The sequence below is a fragment of the Acomys russatus genome, chromosome 6, assembly GCF_903995435.1.
Source record: "Acomys russatus chromosome 6, mAcoRus1.1, whole genome shotgun sequence".
Taxonomy (NCBI): Eukaryota; Metazoa; Chordata; class Mammalia; order Rodentia; family Muridae; genus Acomys; species Acomys russatus.
This window is the reverse complement of record NC_067142.1, coordinates 33,853,496-33,873,365: the sequence shown is the minus strand read 5'-3', so window position 1 is coordinate 33,873,365 and position 19,870 is coordinate 33,853,496. Positions and strand designations below refer to the sequence as shown.

The following is a 19,870-nucleotide window of genomic DNA, read 5'->3' as shown; positions in this document are numbered from 1 at the left end:
GCACCATTTCAGTTCCAGTTAAGTGACAACATCTGATCACCTTTCGTGCTCTGGAATATTTGGTGTCCCCTGGGGCAACCATGGGGGTGTCCCCTTTGCCTTACTTTAGTGTCTTTCCACAACGTCTTGTTGCTGCTCTTTATTGATGGTTTATTGCCCCGCAAGTTTCCCACCTTAGTTCGTACTACCTCCTTGGCACGTGCCCCACCCCTAGCTAGGTAAGCCACTAGAGGGAAGGAGTAAAGTCAGTACCAGGCACGTGGGAGCTGCACCACGAATATTTGTTCAAAGGGAGGGGCGATGGCCTTGAGTTTCTATGGTTCCAATTGTCTGAGGGTGAAGCTTTGGCCTGGACACAGAGAAGGATCTTCTTGTCCACCGGAAGGAGTCTCACAATAACTCGGTGGAGGAGTGTTGAGACAGCCCGGGTAGTGGGTGAACTCAGTGAGATAAAAAGCATCCACCCCATCCCCTGCCCTCCTCCTCAGCTGCAAGGCCTTCTCTGTGGGATATCTGTACTCTCGGTCCCCACTTACAGCTGACACCATGATAAAGGGCCTCATTATGGACTCTGTCCTTGGAAAGCTGGTCTGGTCTTGCAACTTTTAACTAAATACCACTTCCTCATCCCTACACACACACACAGGGGAGGTGGGGGAGAGACACAGACAGACAGACAGACAGACAGACAGACAGACAGACAGAGAGAGGGCAAGGGAGGAGGGAAGTCCTTTCCCAGACCAGCACTCCTCACCACGCCTAGAATCTCTGCTGACTCAGCTGAACTGAAAGCCAGAAAACTTACACCTTCGGTGTACATGGGTGTGAGGCCCAAAGAACTAGACCCCTGTGTGGATCAGACACTATCAAGTGGAATGTTCCCACGGTGGCCCTGGCCCTACCCACAGGGGCTGGGAGGGGCGAAGTAACCCACACCAAGGCTTGGGCTTCAGGGCGTTTCCTTCCCATTCCGGTTAAGCGACTTCGGAGGCCTGAGACTCTCAAGGAACAATATTTAATATTTCTATGTTTTGCTTTTGAGACAAGGTCCTGCTGTGCAGCTCAGCACGGCCTCAGATTCACAATGTAACCGGGACTGCCCTTAACTCACAGCAGCCCCGCTTCACCTCCCTCAGTTCTTGGCCAAAACGAGCAATAATCTTCTTCTTCCATCTTCTTTCTTCATCGTTCTTATTTCTTTTTTGTTTTTTGTTTGTTTGTTTTTTGAGACAAGGTTTCTCTGTGTAGCCTTGGCTGTCCTGGGCTCACTTTGTAGACGAGGCTGGCCTCGAACTCACAATGGTTCTCCTGCCTCTGCCTCCCGAGTACTGGGATTACATTCATGCTCCGGGCTCTGGACTTGCCCTGTGGACCAGGCTGGCCTCAGACATCCACCTGCTTCTGCCTCCTTGAGTGCTGGGATTGCAGGTGCGTGCCAACCCCACTCTTCTCCAAGGCGCAGTCTTGAGCTCCTGAAGAGAGGAAAGTCATTCCCTGTTTATCCAGTAGCACTCCTAACTCAGGTCTCTGCGCTGAGAGCCTTCTCTCAGCATGTCCTGTTCCTGAGATAGCTCAAATGTTTCAAAAATCTCTGTATCTCCGATGAAACATGCTGGAACTTTCCAGAGCACAAACACATCTACCATATCTGTTTGAAATTCCCCCATCCAACTAAACCATACTGTATGCCCAGCTTATAAACAACTGATGTATTGAAAGAAAGAAAGAGCCGGGCATGGTGGCACACGCCTTTAATCCCAGCACTTGGGAGGCAGAGGCAGGTGGATCGCTGTGAGTTCGAGGCCAGCCTGGTATACAAAGTGAGTCCAGGATGGCCAAGGCTACACAGAGAAACCCTATCTCAAAAAAAGAAAGAAAGAAAGAAAGAAAGAAAGAAAGAAAGAAAGCCAAATGTGGTGGCGTACGCCTTTAATCCCAGCACTCAGGAGGCAGAGGCAGGTGGATTGCTATGAGTTCAAGGCCAGCCTGGTCTACAGAGCAAGTCCAGAACAGCCAAGGCTACACAGACCCTGTCTCGAAAAACCAAAAAAAAAAAAAAGAGAGAGAGAGAGAGAGAAAGATGCAATATTGCCCTAATGTAGGTCAGGGCCACTAGGCCACTACTGGACACACCAATCCCCCTATGAAATAGGTGGTTTTGCTATCATCGTGTTTCAGATGGAGAGACTGAGACTCAGAGTAATTGGCCAAGATCACGCTGGTAATAACAGCTGTGTGAGGGTGAGAGTGGACGTCTCCACATCTGCCTTTGATCTGCCCCAAACACCAGGCTGGCTGCCGACAGTGTCTATTAGACATGGGACCAGCTGCGTCTTCCCCTTCTGACTGTGTCCCTAGCTTCCTTCTAGACTGCGGTGTCCACAAACTATGACAGTCATCTCTCGGGTTGTGTTGACAGAGTAACAAAAGTTTCACATCATATCCTTACATAGTAATCCATCTAATATGTTGGCTGAGTCTTTTTGTTTGTGTTTTTTCCAGGGACAGGAGTTCTCTGTGTAGCCATGGCTGTCCTGAACTCACTCTGTAGACTGGGCTGGCCTCAGATTCCTGGCTTGCTGGTTGAACCGTTTAAAGTTGATTTTTGCAACCCATAATGAACTATGTTTGAAAATAGACTGCTCGGGCTGGAGAGATGGCTCAGTGGTTAAGAGCGCCGCCTGCCCTTCTAAAGGTCCTGAGTTCAATTCCCAGCAACCACATGGTGGCTCATAACCATCTGTAATGTGATATGGCGCCCTCTTCTGGCTTGCAGGAGTACATGCAAGCAGAGCACTGTATACATAATAAATAAATCTTTAAAAAAAGAAAATAGACCGCTCTAAGACTTTTTTCCCCCCTACAGTTTTGGCAAATTTCAAAAAGATGTACAAAGGTACAGAGAGATGAGCGAGTAAAGGTGCTGTTAGGCCTCCAAGCAAAGCCAAGGAGAGAGGCCTTGGGGGAAAGCCCTTCCAACACTCTGATCTTAGCATGTAGCTTCCAGAACTGTCAATAAATGAGTACTGTTTAAACCAATTCTTTAAAACTGGTCTCTCTCTGTCAATATATAGATATAGTTATATGATTTAATTGCGTGTGTATGATATGGGTACATAGCCACATATCTTACTGGTTTTCTCCCTCTAGAGAGCCCTTAGGAATTACCAATAGCAAGTCTTCCTCAAAAGCCTGATTAATCTTTAATTTCAGACACTGCCCCTCCCTCCCCCAAGTCTCCTCTCTGTCTACATGGTATAGAACACCAGGACTTAGACCTTGGCTCTTCTGCTCCCATTTTGCTGTTTATTATTCATTTCTCTGCATTCTTCTACTCGCTCTCCTCCCTCCTCTGTTCACAGCCCACCAAACCTGGGGGCCACTTTGTGTTCCATCTCTTTGTATGTTTTGGTTTTGGTGGTTTTGGTTTTTTGTTGTTTTGTTTTGTTCTGTTCTGTTTTTTTTTTGTTTTTTTTTTTTTTTTTTTGAGACGGTTTTCACTTTGTAGCCTTGGCCGTCCTGGACTCGTTTTGTAGACCAGGCTGGCCTCAAATTCACAGTGATCCACCAGCCTCTGCCTCCCAAATGCTGGAATTAAATGCGTGTGTCACCTCCCCCCACCTCCCACTCCCCCACCACCCCCCTTGCTTTGTTTGTTTGTTTTGTTTTGTTTTGTTGAGACATTGTTTCTTCGCTGTCCTGGAACTTGCTCTGTAGAACAGGCTGGCCTCCCCAGTGCCAGGAATACAGATATGAGCCACCCTCTACCTGACCCCTTCCCTAACCCCTGGCTATGTTCCATCTCTCTCTCTCTCTCTTTTTTTTTTTTTTTTTTTTTTTTGGTTTTTCGAGACAGGATCTCTCTGTGTAGTCTTAGCTGTCCTGGACTCACTTTGTAGACCAAGCTGGCCTCGAACTCACAGCGATCTACCTGCCTCTGCCTCCTGAGTGCTGGGATTAAAGGTGTGTGCCACCACCGCCCGGTGTCTTCCATCTCTTAACACCTTATGTAAAATAAGTGCCAGACATAAGGCCAAGTTGTATGTACTTTCTTCCAGTTTTTGTTAGGTCTGGGGTTTTTGAGACAAGCTGTCATCATACCCTAGGCTGGCCTTGAACTCACTATGTAGTCAAGGGTAACCTTGACTTCTTGGTCCTCTTGCCTGCTACCTCCCGAATGCTAGGATTACAGGAGTGTGCCACCACACTGGTTTTTTGTTTGTATGTTTTGTTTGATCACCCCTTTTATATAGAATCTTACTATATAACCCTGGATGGCCTCAAATTCACAATGTAAAAAAGTTAGCCTTGAACTCACAGAGAGCCATTGCCTCTGCCTGAAATTAAATTTAGCCCAACTAACTTGAAATTTTTTGAGCTCTCCTATTCTTTTTAAAAAAATATTCAACCAGTGCTCAGAAGGCAGAGGCAGGTGGATCTCTGTAAGTTTGAGGCCAGCCTGGTCTATAGAGCAAGTTTTAGGACAGCCAGAGCTATTAAAAAGAGAAACCCTGTCTTGAAAACACACACACACACACATACACACACACACAAATAAATAAATGAATAAATAAAAATTCATAAAGAACCTTTGAGCCAGCCAGAACACAGTGGCTCATGCCTGTAATCCCAGCACTCAGGGAGGCAGAAGCAGGTGGATCTCTGAGTTCGAGGCCAGCCTGGTCTACAAAGTGATATGCCTGCCTCTGCCTCCCAAGTGCTGGGATTAAAGGCGTGCACCACCACCTCCTGGCTCCATAATCTGTGTGTTTTATGTGTCCTATATCTACAGCCCTCCTCTGGCTCCTGCCACTGCTGTTCCCTCAGCATCTACCATGGCACTTCTTGATGAACAAACAGATGACTGCTCACTGTCAGGATTCTCCCATAACCCATGAGCTAATAAAGACTTGTTAAGCCTGGTTCTCTGAGACAAGTCTCTGCAAAATGCTGTGCATGCAGAGACTTTGCCTTTCTGGAGCTTATCACTCTAGGCTAATGGGCAGTGACAGACAGCAAACAGAACAAATAAGATCATTTATGGTAGCAACAAATGCTAGGAAAATAAAATAGACCATCCAATAGGCAGGGGAAGGACAGAAGTGGTGGCACTGAGTGGCACTGGGCTTCATTGGGCAGTGACTCCGAGCAGCAGAGAGAACACTGCCTTGGGTTCAGGGGTAGGGAAGCAGCAGCTATGGGCTAAGTCTACAGAGGAGTGTTTTAAAAGAACATGTTTGCCGAGCATGATGGTGCACACCTTTAATCCCAGCCTGGGAGGCAGAGGCAGGTGAATCTCTATGAGAGGCCAGCCTGGTTTACAGAGTGAGTTCCAGGAGATCCAAGATGACACAGAGAAAACTGGTCTCAGAAAAACAAAAACAAAAACAAAACAAACAGCTGGGCCTGGTGGCACATGCCTTTAATCCCAGCACTTGGGAGGCAGAGGCAGGTAGATCACTGTGAGTTTGAGGCCCAAGTTTAATCCCAAGTGCCACGCCGGGTTGTACTTTGTTTTGTTTTTATTTTTTTATGTATACAGTGTTCTGCCTTGCATGTACACCTGCATGCCAGAAGAGGAGATTAGATCATATTATAGATGGTTGTGAGCACCATGTGGTTGCTGGGAATTGAACTCAGGACCTCAGGAAGAGCAGTCACTGCTCTTAACCTCTGAGCCATCTCTCCCGCTGTTTTGAGATAAGGTCTTTTTTTGTTTGTTTGGGTTTTTTGGGGTTTTGGTTTTTGTTTTTGTATTTTGTTTTCCGAGACAGAGTTTGAACTCTCTCTGTAGACAAGGCTGGCCTCAAATTCATAGAGATCCACCTTTCTTGGCTGGGATTAAAGGCATGTGCCACCACAGCTTGATTTGTAATTTTAAAAGGTGTCTCTGCCTGCTGAGTAGAGGGTACATTGCAGGACAGGGTACAGATTTGGAACCAATTAGTCATAGCAGGGTTCATATTCTAGGTAAAATTTGGAGGACATAGTTACAAGACTAAAGCCCAGTGGTGGCGGCACCTGCCTTTAATCCCAGCACTCAGGAGGCAAAAGCAGGCAGAATCTCTGAGTTCAGGGTCAGTCTGGTCTATAGAGTGAGTTCCAACACAGCCAGGTCTACACAGAGAAACCCTGTCTCAAAAAAAAAAAAAACAAACAAACAAACAAAAACCAAACAAACAAAAAGACCAAAAACAAAACAACAACAAAGAGAGTGAGCAGATTGGATGTGGAGTTGCTGAGAAGAAAGAAGTATCAAGGATAAGACTTGTACCCCCTGTGAGTAATTTATGTGAAAGGAGATGATGCTATTTACAGTGATGGAGGGGATTTGAGGAACTGATAGGATGTAGGAGAGAGATTCGATTTTGTATTTTTGTTCCCGGTATTGAAATGCTTCTTACTCATCGAAGCAAAGAACTTTTTTTTTTTTTTTTTTTTTTCAGAATATGAAAGTTTATTACTGTGTTTGCATTGTCACAATTTATGATCTAGGTCTTTCCTTCTTGCTTTTGTACAAGGCCAAAAGAGACGCATTGGCTACTTTAACAACCTTAAATCAGACTCCAGGAATATCGCCTGCAGCATGACCTCTTTGACCAAATCCAGCAACCAAAACGCCATCATTTTCCTCAATGAAGTTCAAGCAGCCATCACTGGGTATGAACACTGTCATCTTCTTGTCGTTCATGATGAGCTGCACCTCACACACGTCCGGACAGCAGAGTTTGGCTGCTTGGCTTCAACCACTACTTTTTCCAGCACAATTCCCTTGGGATGAGAGGCACCTCCAAAAGGATTGGCCTTCAGGGCTGTGCCCAAGTGAGCTTTCTTGTATTGTTTATCATGCCACTTCTGGTCACTTCAGTGACTGCAGAGCTTCCTGGCAGTATGGAGACCACGACACTTGCCCATCTTGCCAGGACCACGGGCCTGAGAGAAAGAGAGAGGCCGTGCAGGAAGGACCCACAAGGCACTGCTGAAGCAAAGAACTTAAGTAGGTTACTTGGGGGCGGGGGGTGTAGGTGTAACACACACACACACACACACACACACACACACACACACACACACACACACACACACAGAGGTCGGGGGTTAGCCAGAGAGCATGTGGAAGAAGATAAGAAAGCTTTAGGACCAGGAGCATTGATGTATTTGGAAAAGAATGAGCCAGGGGAGAAAGCTGAGGAATGGTCAACGGGGAAGCCCAGTATCAGAGAGGAAGCAGCTCCAGGTGTAGTCAAAACTGCAGACATGATGAGAAAGAATACAAAGTTGGCTAAAGCTCACACTGTCAAGAACCTGCGGTGTAGAATTTCAGAGAAGTGGAACAGAACTTGAAACATGAGCTCATGGGAGGTATTTTCCTTTTTGACTTTCCTTCCACAGGAAGATAGCAGACCTGCTTTGCCATGATGATGAAGGCCCAGGAGAGAGGGAGAAGAGATCATGCAAAGGGAAAGGATAAAGTCAGGGGTGACACACTCAGAAGGTGGGAGGGAGTAGGAGGCCAGTGAAAGGGTCGGGAGGGAGGGAGGTGGACAGAGATGTAGGGGAGTGGTACCTGATGGGGTGTGGTGGTTCTCTACCTCTTTCCTCTGTTCAAAGAGAGAGAACAGCTGCTTTGGTCTTTAGGTCAAATACTCATTTCTAGTGAGGGTGATGAAGCACACACTCAACACAATTAAGGCCTGTGCGTGTGGCCCTCTGATGCTGTGAGTAGGGGGCTGGGACATAATAGCAGCATCACAGAGGGAGCTGAGCTCAGTGCTCAGGCCACTGTCCCTGACTCCTAAAGTGACTGTCTCTCATTCCAGTTCCTCTTATTCTGTCCTGCCTTTTCCAGAAGACTGTTGACCTGAGACAACTGCATAAGAATGGAATTCCTTGCTGCTTAACAATGTCACAGGAAGGACAGAAGGGCACTGAGCTAAGTCTATTGTGCTGAGGTCTTTTAACTGTGATTATATAGCCTTTTCATTAAGGTACTTGTTGAAGTGTTTGTGGTTGAGAGAAGTCTGGGTCCTACCTACATAGAAGTGAACCACCCTTGTGACAAAAAGTCTTTATTTAAGGAAAACAGATAAGAAAAGTTTTATCTTACTTTAAATAAGTATTTTTTAATAAGTATTTTCAAAAAAATAGGGGAGATATGCACACTAATGCCTATCAAAATACTGAGATGGCCCGGTAATGGTGGCACTCGCCTTTAATCCCAGCACTGGAAAGGCAGAGGCAGACAGATCTTCATGAGTTCAAGGCCAGTCTGGTCTACAAAGTGAGTCTAGGACAGCCAGGGCTATTACAGAGAAACCTTGTCTTGAAAAAGAAAAAGATAAAGATTGTTGTTAGTTCAAGACCAGCCTAGTCTACATAGTGAGTTTCAGGGCAGCCAGAGCTATATAATGAGAGATCCTGTCTCAAGAAATAAAATAAATAAATAAATGAAAATGGAAACTCCACTAAAATGGGAGCCATCCCCAGGAGTGAAGGAGATTGGAGAACACTGTGGCCTCTGGAGCATAGAAATCACCTGACTACAGTTTCTGTCTTTGTGTCCTGCATATGCAGGGCAAGAATTGAACTCAAGTGACAAGGCATATAGAGCCCTTCTGATGGTTTAAGGCAATCAAAAGAGACACTGAAGAATAGGGCTGGATGCAGGCACTTTGGAGCCTGAGCTGGCCTGGTCCAATAACCAGCACTCACTTAGCTTACTCTAAGGCAGCAGAATCCTTTTCTCATTGAGGCCTACAAGTACAAGCAAAGACAAGGATATATTAAAAGTATCTTTGAGCCAGGCAGCCGCGCGCACTTTTGATCCCAGTTCTCAGGAGGCAGAGACAGGTAGATCTCTGAGTTCAAAGCTAGTCTAGTCTACAGAGCAAGTTCTAGCACATCCAGGCCTACACAGAGAAACCCTGTCTTGAAAAACAAACAGAAAAGAATATATTTGATCCTAAAAGGCAAGAAACATACCAATTTGACATAGGCCTGACTTCAATTTCAGCTATTTACTTATTTTGGTTTTTAAGACAGGGTCTCTTACGCCGGGCGTGGTGGCGCACGCCTTTAATCCCAGCACTCGGGAGGCAGAGGCAGGCGGATCACTGTGAGTTCGAGACCAGCCTGGTCTACAAAGCAAGTCCAGGACAGCCAAGGCTACACAGAGAAACCCTGTCTCGAAAAAAAAAAAAAAAAAAAAAAAAAAAGACAGGGTCTCTTATAGCCTAGGCTGGCTTCAGACTCACTACATAACCAAGGACACATTGAACTCTTGATCATCCTGCCTTCCCCTCCCAAGTGATAAGATTTCAGGCATGTGCCACCATGCCTGTCAACTTCAGCTATTTTAATAATTTGACTTTTTAAAGATTGTTGTTTGGTTTTTGGCTTTTTTTTTTCTTTTTAAAGATTTATTTATTTATTATGTATACAGTGCTCTGCCTGCATGACAGAAGGCATTAGATCATGTTATAAATAGTTGTGAGCCACCATGTGGTTGCTGGGAATTGAACTTAGGACCTCTGGAAGAGCAATCAGTTCTCATAACCTCTGAGCCATCTCTCCAGCCCTTGGCTTTTTTTTTTTTTTTTTTTTTTTTTCAGCACAAGGTCTTTATGTGTAGCTATGGCTGTCCTTGAACTCAGAGACCTGCCTGCCTGTGCCACCACTACCTGGCTAGTAGTTTGACTGCTATGTTTTTTGTTGTTTTTTTTTTTTTTTTAATGCATACAGTACAATTCCCATTTGTTTCCTGCTAAAAAACTGGCCATGCTAATATTGTCCCAGCTAGCCCTTATCATTCTGGTCAGGGGAAACGTTGGGAGAGTTGAAACTCCAAACAAGTGTATGAAGAGAGGCAGCAAACATCATCCCAGGCCAGGTGACCTTCCTTCTCTAGGTTGGGAACAAGGCTGTGTTCTGTCAGGTTCCTAGATCAGTGAATGTTCATGTAAGTTAACAATAACCTGAGGATGGGAGAAGACAGGGCAGGGAGGAGAGTGTTCTTCCTGCTACACATTGACCTCCTGCTGTAGGAACCATATCCCAGTGTGCGGGACATGATGCGGTGTTCCATCGTGCGGTGCTGCAAAACCGCTGTGGCTCTCATCTTCCTGTGGTTCTTCATCACCCTGAGAGTCCCTGAGGATACTGACGATGTAAAAACTGTGGTGACTATACTTTGGGAAACTGGGAGTGCACGGTGGGAACACTGAGGACAGGCAGGTTGCCCAAAGCACCTGGACTTTCCTTCTAACCCTTTCCCTCTGGGTGGAGCTGTGGTGTGGGTCCACCCATTAGCCCATAAATTAGCTACATTTATTTGTCATGATTCTCAAGGAAAGGGAGAAAACAAACAGGGTCAGAGACCATGGATCTCTCGGACCATGGCCAGGCATTTTTTTTTTTCTTTGTCAATGATCCAGGTGGTCAATGGTGGCAGTAAGAAGAGCCCCAAATCACTAGAAGATTGGCAGACCATCTCCTCCATATATCTGGGAAAAATCCATCAGAGAAGAAAGAGTGAGTACCCTGGAGAGGGAGGGGTGGAGTGGCACAGGAAGAAGGGGCTCATATGAGGGAGGATGACTAGGGAGGAAGAGAGCAGCAGGCAAGAAGGCAGAACTGGGTCTAGGAACCCTTGAGTCTGCCTGACAACTCCCTCCTCAGCCCCAGGACATTGACAAATCAGGTGTGTGGGGAAGGAAGGACACTTAAAGGTAGTTGATTTAAATAGGTGGAATCAGGATGAAGGGATAGTTCAGTGGTTAGGAACATTTGCTGTTCCTCCAGAGGACCTGAGTTCAGTTCCTAGCATGTCTCTCTCTCTGTCGCTCACACACACACACCCCACAAACATATGACATACACATCCTCATACGCACACACACACACAACCTGAAGAACTTAATATAGGTAGAAACAATATGTCGATCACATACTATAAAACTTTTTTGAGGAGGCAGAGGCAGGCAGATCTCTGTGAGTTCTAGAGATCTCTGTGAGTTCTAGAGACCAGCCTGGTCTACAAAGGGAGTCCAGGGCAGCCAGGACAAGAGAAACCTTGTCTCAAAGTCTTTTTCCAACATTACATTGTATATATGCTCATCTGCAATCCTATACATGCTCACATTGAGTAAACACAGACCAGAACTCCCTTGCGTAACTTAGCATTTCACTTTGCAGTTATGATTATGCCATAGGAATGGATGGTTATGCGGCTTTTGGTTTGTGTGCTGGGGGTGGTTGGGGAATGGATGACCACGTGGCTTTTTGTATGGCGACTTTGAATCTGGGTCTCACTAGGTAGACAAGGTTGAACTCATAGAGATCCTGAGCGCTCTGCCTCTGGAGTGCTGGGATTGAAGGCGTGCACCATCATAGCATGCTTTTTATTTTCATTCTAATTAAGTGAATGCATGCGCCTCTGTCTGTGGGCATATGAGCAAGAGTACAAGTGCCCACAGAGGCTCGAAGAGGGTATCAGAGTCCCTGGAGCTGAAGTTATAGGCAGTTGCAAGCCTACAAGGTAGGCGGTGGAACTGGACTATAAGAGCAGCAGGAACTCTTCCCCTCCCCCTCCCCCAGGACAAGGTCTCTCTGTGTTAGCCTTGGCTATCCTGGACTAGCTTTGTAGACCAGGCTGGCCTCAAATTCACAGCGATCTGCCTGCCTCCGCCTCCCAAGTCCTGGGATTAAAGGCTTGCACCACCACGCGCAGCTTTATATAGTGATTTCTGAGGGCCAGCCTGGGCTACATGAGAGCCTGTTCTAACAGTCGCTTCTCTCTGGTTGTAGCTGCAGTAGGCACTCTTAATCACTGGGCCATCTTTCCAGCCCTCATGTGGTCTTTTTTGGAGAGGGGTGGCCCCAGGCATAGTATTCTGTTTGTTTATGTGTATATACTATACTATATATATGTGTGTGTGTGTGTGTGTGTGTGTGTGTGTGTGTGTGTGTGTGTGGTATAGGTATAGGTTATGCTTGGATACCTGGGAGCTGGAGTCGCAGGCAATTGTGAGAAGCTGTCTTTATGAATTGAACTCACGTCCTCTGCACTAGCATCAAGCTTTCTTAACTACTGAGCCATCTCTCCAGCTCCATCAGCCTTTGTTTGTTTGCTTGTTTGTTTCGACAAATGGATAGGGTCTCGGTATGTAGCTTAGGCTAGCCTCTACTTCACGGTGTATCTCAAGCCAACTTTGAACTTGAGCTCTTTGGCCTCAGTGTCCTGGATGCTGGCATCGCAGGTATGTACCACCATGCCCGGCCACTATGAAACATTATAGCATTTAAATAAGAGGGAAGAGAGCGCACGCCTTTAATCCCAGCACTCTGAAGGCAGAGGCAGGCAGATCTCTTGTGAGTTTGAAGCCAGCCTGGTCTACAAAGGGAGTCGAGGACAGCCAGGGCTGTTACACAGAGAAACCCTGTCTCGGGGGAAAAATTTAAAAAAGAGGCAAGAGAAATTAGTTGAAATATTTAAAAGAAGAGCTGTGGCTAAGGTTGTCTACATGCATTCTTAGGGAAATTCAATGATTAAGCAAAATATAAAAAGTAAAAATATTAAATCACTGGTGGGAAAAATAAAGTCAGTCTTTGTAAGAAAGAGCAATCACTGGACTAAGGAACACTGGAGACAGGAGGGTCTTAGAGCACAGAGCCCAAATCCTTTGGTTTTCTGGGTTTGAGGACTAAACTCAGGGATGAAAGGACTTGGCCAATACCACAGTCAGAAGTGGGAGGACTGGGGAGAAATTCCTGGGCTCCGGGGCTGGGTAAATGTAACAGTGTGGTTGGGTGCTCTTCTCGAGTATGCATCTTAGCACCAGAGCAACCTGGTGAGGAAAGAGTTATGTCAGCTTATACCTGCAGGTGACAGCCCGTCACTCAGGGGAGTCGAGACAGGAACTTGAAGGAAGCTGGAGGCAAGAGCTGGCACAGAAGCCACGGAGGGGTGCTGCTTACCCGTGTGCCCAGGGGTGGCACTGCCCTCAGCAAGCTGAGCCCTCCCACATCAGTTATTAAACAAGAAAATGTCCACAAGCTGGGCATGGTGGCACATGGCAGCACTCAGGAGGCAGAGGCAGGTGCTGTGAGTTCGAGGCCAGCCTGGTTTACAAAGTGAGTCCAGGACAGCCAAGGCTACGCAGAGAAGCCCTGTCTCAAACAACAACAAAGACAAGGTCTTTCAGTGTAGGCCTTATAGGCCTAGAACTCACTGTGTTGTCTAAACTGACCCCAAACTGGCAACGGTTCTTCTTCCTCAGCCTCCTAAGTGTTGAGATTGCAGGCGTGCGCCAGCATGCCCGGCCTGCAACCAATGCTCTTAACTTAACTGCTGGCTGAACCATCTCTCCAGGCCCCTGAAGAACTCGGGTAATGTCATAGCCCTGTGAGAAGTAGTTTTGCTTTATGATTCTAATCTTCTTAAACGGTCTCCTCACCACCGTACATTGACAATTGTCCCTATTTTACCTCTTCTTAGCATGGCTGACAGTGGGGATGACCTCAGAGTCCCGACAGGGTCAAGGTGGCCTCTTGGATACACTGGCCTCTCTGTACCAGGTCTCCTCCACAGCTGAACAGGAACAAATAATAGTGCTGATCCACCTGGCAGATTCTGATCCCTCCTGGCTCAGGAAAACTGTTCTCGACATTTCAAGTCTCTACGGGGCACAGATCTTGACAGGGCAATTGCTCCTGATCCATGCCCCATCTGAGGTTTACCCGCCTGTGACTGCGGTCCAGAATGAGACCTCTCAGCAGCAGACGTACTCCAAGGAGAACGTGGCTCACGCCTTCCTCATGAGCTTCGCCACAAAGCTCTCCACTTATTTCCTGCTGATAGAGGACAACGTCTTTTGTGCCCCCAATTTTGTCAGCCACATTCACTCGAAGGTGACCAACAGGAAGCCCAGCACATGGGTGCTCATGGAATTCTCTAACATGGGCGTCCTCGGCAAACTTTTCCACAGGAGGGACCTTCCGCTCCTGGCCCGTTTCCTCCTCTTCTTCCACAAAGAACGACCTCTCCCCTGGCTGATCCTTCATTTCCGCACCCTCCTGGCCCAGCAAGACCCAGTCCTCTGCAGACCGTTCCTCTTCTTCCACAGGCTGTCTCATTTCACTTCTGAGAACAAGACTTCAGCTGGCCAGGGAAAAGGTCCTCATGGTCCCAATACTCTCCCCGGAGTGGTTTTCACGGACATGAAGTTCTCTGGGGTTCACTCCCCACAAGAGGCCTACACACTGGATGAATCATTCTTTTGTACCTCCAATGTCAGTACGGGGAACTATTTGACAGTGATCTTGAGCCACCCAGCGAACCTGAACAGGGTGCAAGTAAGAACAGGCTCCCTCATAGATGGAAAGTACATCCTAGAAAAAGGACAGGTAGAGCTAGGCTACCATCCCGAAGGAACGCCCCCAAACTGTACCAGCTTTGCGCTGCTGGGCCATCTCATGCGAGGGCAGCTGGACCAGATCGTTCTGAATAGCACTGGGTACGGTGTAAGCTGCGTGAAGCTGGCAGTGAATGCTAATCAGGCCAGGGGTCTCATGGTCAGACATATTTACCTCTGGGGGGAAATGCTGAAACAACAGAGAGCTGACCAGAGGTAATGGTGTATCAGGGTACGAACAATTAAAAGCTTGATGCCATTTCACTCTAGCCAACATGAATGACGTTGGAGACATCCAGGGGGTAGGAGGCAGGAAAAGAAGGCACTGCCATTTTTTTTTTCCATGCCACCGAAACATCAGGCAACAGTCTTCCCTTTTTCTACCCACACAAGCCACTCTAATAGGATATTGCTATTTGACTCTGACAAATGTGGCTTCCACAAATTTGGGGAAAGGCCTTGGTCCCCTTTCAAAATCCTTACATTGCTGGGATGCTTGGATTCCTCCAGTAAGGGGTGTGTGTATGTGTTTCGTCTTCACAGGGGTGGGAGTGAGAAGTAGTTTAGTAAGAGGGTGAGTGTGGAAATCATGACGAACTTTGTTCTAATGCTTTGGACATGCTAAGCAAGCACTCTGCTACTGAGCCATTCCTAATCCCTGAGGAGTCCTCAAGACTGACCTAAGAAACTATAAGATGGGGCTGGAGAGATGGAACTCAGAGGTTAAGATTAAGAGCACTGGCTGTTCTTCCAGGGGCCCGAAGTTCAATTCCCAGCAACCACATGATGGCTCATATCCATCTATAATGAGATCTGGTGCCCTCTTCTGGCACATGTGTAGGCAGAATACTGTATACATAATAAATCTTTAAAAAAAACAAAAAAACAAACACCCCCCCCCAAAAAAAAGGAAAAAAAAAACCCACAAGATGGTTCAGTGAGTGCCAGGCATGGTGGGGCACGCCTTTAATCCCAGCACTCGGGAGGCAGAGACAGGCACGATCACTGTGAGTTCTACAACTCGAGTCCAGGACAGCCAGGGCTACACAGAGAAAAGCTGCCTCAAAAAAAAAAAAAAATCAAGAAAGAGATTCCTTAATCTTTCTTCCTTCCTTCCTTTCTTTTTCTGTGTAGCCTTAGCTTTGTAGACCAGGCTGTCCTTGAACTCACAGAGATCCGCCTGCCCCTGCCTCTCAAGTGCTGGGATTACAGGTGTGTGCCACTGTGCCTGGCTTGCTTGCTTTTTTTTTTCTTCTTCTTCTTCTTCTTCTTCTTCTTCTTCTTCTTCTTCTTCTTCTTCTTCTTCTTCTTCTTCTTCTTCTTCTTTTTCAGACAGGGTCTCTCTGTGTAGCCTTCGATATCCTGGACTCGATTTGTAGACCAGGCTGGCTTTGAACTCATAGCAACCTATCTGCTTCTGCCTCCCGAGGGCTGAGATTAAAGACGTGCGCCTTCTCTCTTGTTTTAGATGAGCTCTCACTATGTAGCTCAGAAGGCTTCAAACTTGTCATCCTCCTTTTCTACCTCCTGGGTGTTGAGATTACAGACCTGTGCCACCATATCAACACTGCTATATATATTGTCACAAATATCTAGATATAGATACATACATACATACGTACATACATACGAGAGAAGTTACCTGGAAGTCACTAGCAACAGGATTGTGTGACCTCGATCCTGTTTGAGGCCAGGAAAGGTGAAGGGTCACAAGGAGGCTCCTGCAGCTGAAGGAGACAGCTTTGGAGAAACTCACCACATTTGCCATGAAGCTCCCAGGAGTGCCTTAGCCTTCCTCTGACCGTGACGCCCAGCCCTCTACCTCTCCCTGTGACTAACCTTCTCAGTCCAGCAAACCAGAGACACCCAAACATCCTGACTCTATCACCCAACTGGTCCTCAGACATACCCTTCAGGGGACACTCTCCAACTTTTCCTCACTTAGGCTGAGATGATATGCAGCTGATATGGGGGGAGGGGCAGGGGTTCAGGTATCCTTTGGGACCCTGGTCAATCTGAAAAGTAGGGCTTGGGGGGGGCTACAGAATGAAAGTACAAGTGTCCCGTCCCCACATCCCCCCCCACCCCCGCATCATGGCTTTGGGGATCCCTCCAGGTCAGCCTAAGCAACTCTCATCCTCCTTGCTGACTTCTTTCTCCTTGTGCTGCCTGCGTCTTTATCAGAAGCAGGGGCTTCACATTTTTCGGAATTGCGTTTTTGAGGAATGGCATTCACGTTTCATAGCTACTTTCTGCTGAGAAAGGCCACGGCCAGCAGTGAGACAGGCTCCAGACGCCCAGCTGAAATTGGAGAGACCTTGAGAGCCCAAGACTCTTGGAGACTTGAGAGAAATCTGCACCGCTGCTGGGCACCATACCTGAGACTCCAGGAACATCCCACTGTACCCAGCAGTAACCATGCCCTGTCCTCTTGTACAGACAAGGCCACAGGGCTGGAATCGTGTAGTCCAGTGCAGCTTCCCATTTAAAGCAATCCTCCTGCTTCAGCCTCTCAAGTGTTGAGACTGCAGGCATGCCCATCTCCCTCTTTAGGGTAGCATTATTTTATTTTGTTTTGTTTTGTTTGTTTGTTTTTATATGAGACAAGGTTTCTCTGTGTATCCTTGGCTGTCCTAGATTCGCTTTGTAGACCAGGCTGGCCTCGAACTCACAGAGATCCACCTGCCTCTGCCTCCCGAGTGCTGGGATTAAAGGTGTGAGCCACCACCGCCTGGCTATTTTGGGTCTTTCAAGACATGGTTTCTCTGTGTAAACTTAGCTGTCCTGGACTTTGTAGACCAGGCTGGTCTCGAACTCACAGCGATCTGCCTGCCTCTGCCTCCTGAGTGCTGGGGTTAAAGGTATGCACCACCACCACCCAGCTATTTTATTTTATTTACTTATTTTTGGTTTTCATGACAGGGTGTCTTTGTGTAACAGCCCTAGCTGTCCTGGACTGACTTTGCAGACTAGACAGGCCTCAAGAACCCACAGAGATCCACCTGCCTCTGCCTCCCAAGTGCTGGGATTAAAGGCGTGTGCCACCACTACCTGGCTCACATTTTACTTTTTAAATAAAATTATTTTTAACGGTGTGTGTGGACACATGTAAACTGCTGCATTTCTACGGAGTAAACTAAGGAGGGGATCTCAACACTACTAAACCGATGGTTGCTGATGGGGCATGGGTCAACTCCTCTCTGGCCACTGCAGCTCAATGGACAGTATAAAAGTTGTAGCATCCCCATATGCTGGGTTTAATTCCAGCCCTACTCACTAGCTGAAGATCTCGCTGGCGATGTTCTTTGACCTGAGTCAGTATTCCCACCTGTAAAACAGGAGTTCCGCCTACCAGGCAAGCTTGTCAGTGGAGAAAAGGAATCCTTACACAAAAGACAGACAGCCTCAGCAGCGGTGGTGGCTCATGCCTTTAATCCCAACATTCAGGAGGCAGAGTTTGAGGCCAGCCTGGTCTACAGACAGGGTTCCAGGATAGCCAGGGCTACACACAGAGAGATTGTGTCTTGAAAAGAAAAAGCCAGGCGCGGAGGCGCACACCTGTAATCCCAGCACTTGGGAGGCAGTGGTGGGCGGATTGCTGTGAGTTCAAATCCAGCCTGGTCTACAAAGCAAGTCCAGGACAGTCAAGGTTACACAGAGAAACCCTGTCTCTAAAAACAAACAAAGAAAATCCAAACAAAACAAAATAAAAGACAGGCAGACAGACAGTAGACACTCAGAGGGCATCAGCTTTCTAGTTCAGCCTTTAGTGTTCATCAGGCACCGCCCCTCCTTCCTGCAGGCTCTCGTTCCCACACAGAGCACACCCCGCCTTTGGCTGCCCCACATACCCTGCTCACTGGGTTTGCAGAGGGACTCTCAGACAGGCCCAGGCATGTGGGATGGTTCTATCATTGCCCCAGGTGAAAAGGGAGGGGCAGGCTTTCTCCAACCAAAAGGCCTCAGAGTAGGCTTCTCTCCCTTCTGGTTGGGCTACTTGAAGAAACCTGAGATTCAAGAAGCAAGCAATATTGTCACCGAGAGGGCTAAGAGATAGGACAGAGAAGCCAGACTTCCTGGATTTCCCACAAGCAACACCACCTTCCTTCCATCTGTGTGGGTGGAGATAGGCATCTGCTGGTAGGAGAAGGTAGGGTGGGGTGATTCGGTCTAGTGTGGGAGACCACTGGGTCTGGCTTGGGAGATGGCATCTCCATCGGGTTGCTGTGACAATCAACTGTGACTGATGTGCGAAGGCTCAGAATCGAAAAGCAAAACTGCTTCTCATGGGGTCGTGACATTCATTACCCAAGCTCTCCAGGGAGCTAGAAAGATGGCTCAGCCAGCAGTTAAGAGCACTGGTTGCTCTTCCAGAGGACCTTTCTTTGATTCCTGGCATGCACATGGTGGCTCACAACCATCTATTTCTTCAGTTCCGGGGGATTCAACTCTCTCTTTTGGCCTCTGCAGGCCTTGCACATACATGGTGCACAGACATGCATGCAGGCAAAACATCCAATACACATACAAATAAAGGTCAAGCGGGGCATGGTGGTGCACGCCTTTAATCCCAGCACTTAGGAGGCAGACGCAAGCGGATCGCTGTGAGTTCGAGGCCCTAGCCTGGTCTACAAAGGGGCGTCCAGGAGAGGCAAGGCTACACAGAGAAACCCTGTCTCAAAAAACCCAAAAACAAAAACAAAAAGATAAACTAGGTTCAATCCTGTTTATGATTAACCCTTGATTTCTCAAGAGTTGGACTATGTCCCACTGGTACCTTAATCACAAAGGCTTCTGTACTGCCTGTTCAGGAATAGGAACTGTGTCTTTGTTTCAAAGAGTTGTTTATAACCATCTTGTAAACCCCATCTTTGTTTCAAAAGGTTATATGACCACCTATGACTATCTTCTTGTGACCACCTTGCAACCATGTCTGTTTCAGGGGCAATTCGGACTAAGTTAACCTATTATGCTTATGTTCGGCTCTGGTAACCCCACCTATTTTGCTTGCCAAATCCCCCATTTGCAAACCTCCTACCCCTGAGTTATAAAAGCCTTGAATACAACCAATGCCGACTTCTTGGCCTCCCCTTAGAGGGAAGACAACCCTTGTACACAAATAGAAGCTTGCTTTAATTTGGTCATGATGAGCCAGGCATGGTGGCCCACGCCTTTAATCCCAGCACCCAGGGAGGCAGAGCCAGGTGGGTCTCTGTGAGTTCAAGGCCAGCCTGATCTACAAAGCAAGTCTAGAACTGCCAAGGTTGGTACATAGAGAAACCCTGCCTCAAAAGATCTAAAAAGTAAAATAATAATTTGGTCATGAAGATTTGTATCAGTGGTCTTCTCCACTTTAGGATTAATGTTAACCACCTGTATCTTCCCTCTAGACCCCTCTTTGAGACCCTGGAACTTAGCCTACTTCCCCCATCACCTTCAGGTGTGGACTGTTCTGCGAA

The 19,870-nt window shown here is 47.2% G+C and overlaps 1 protein-coding gene and 1 pseudogene across 1 annotated transcript; one reads left to right on the top strand and one right to left on the bottom strand.

The window, feature by feature from the left end:
- Nucleotides 1-6,484: 6,484 nt before the first annotated feature.
- LOC127190432 (40S ribosomal protein S23-like) lies at nucleotides 6,485-6,915 on the bottom strand (annotated as a pseudogene).
- Nucleotides 6,916-13,418: 6,503 nt separating this feature from the next.
- Nucleotides 13,419-14,681, top strand: LOC127190424 (alpha-1,3-mannosyl-glycoprotein 4-beta-N-acetylglucosaminyltransferase-like protein MGAT4E). The gene has a single exon (XM_051147434.1). It carries the CDS (start codon nucleotides 13,513-13,515, stop codon nucleotides 14,629-14,631), a length of 1,119 nt encoding a protein of 372 aa, XP_051003391.1. The 5' UTR covers nucleotides 13,419-13,512; the 3' UTR covers nucleotides 14,632-14,681.
- The last annotated feature ends 5,189 nt before the right edge of the window (nucleotides 14,682-19,870 follow it).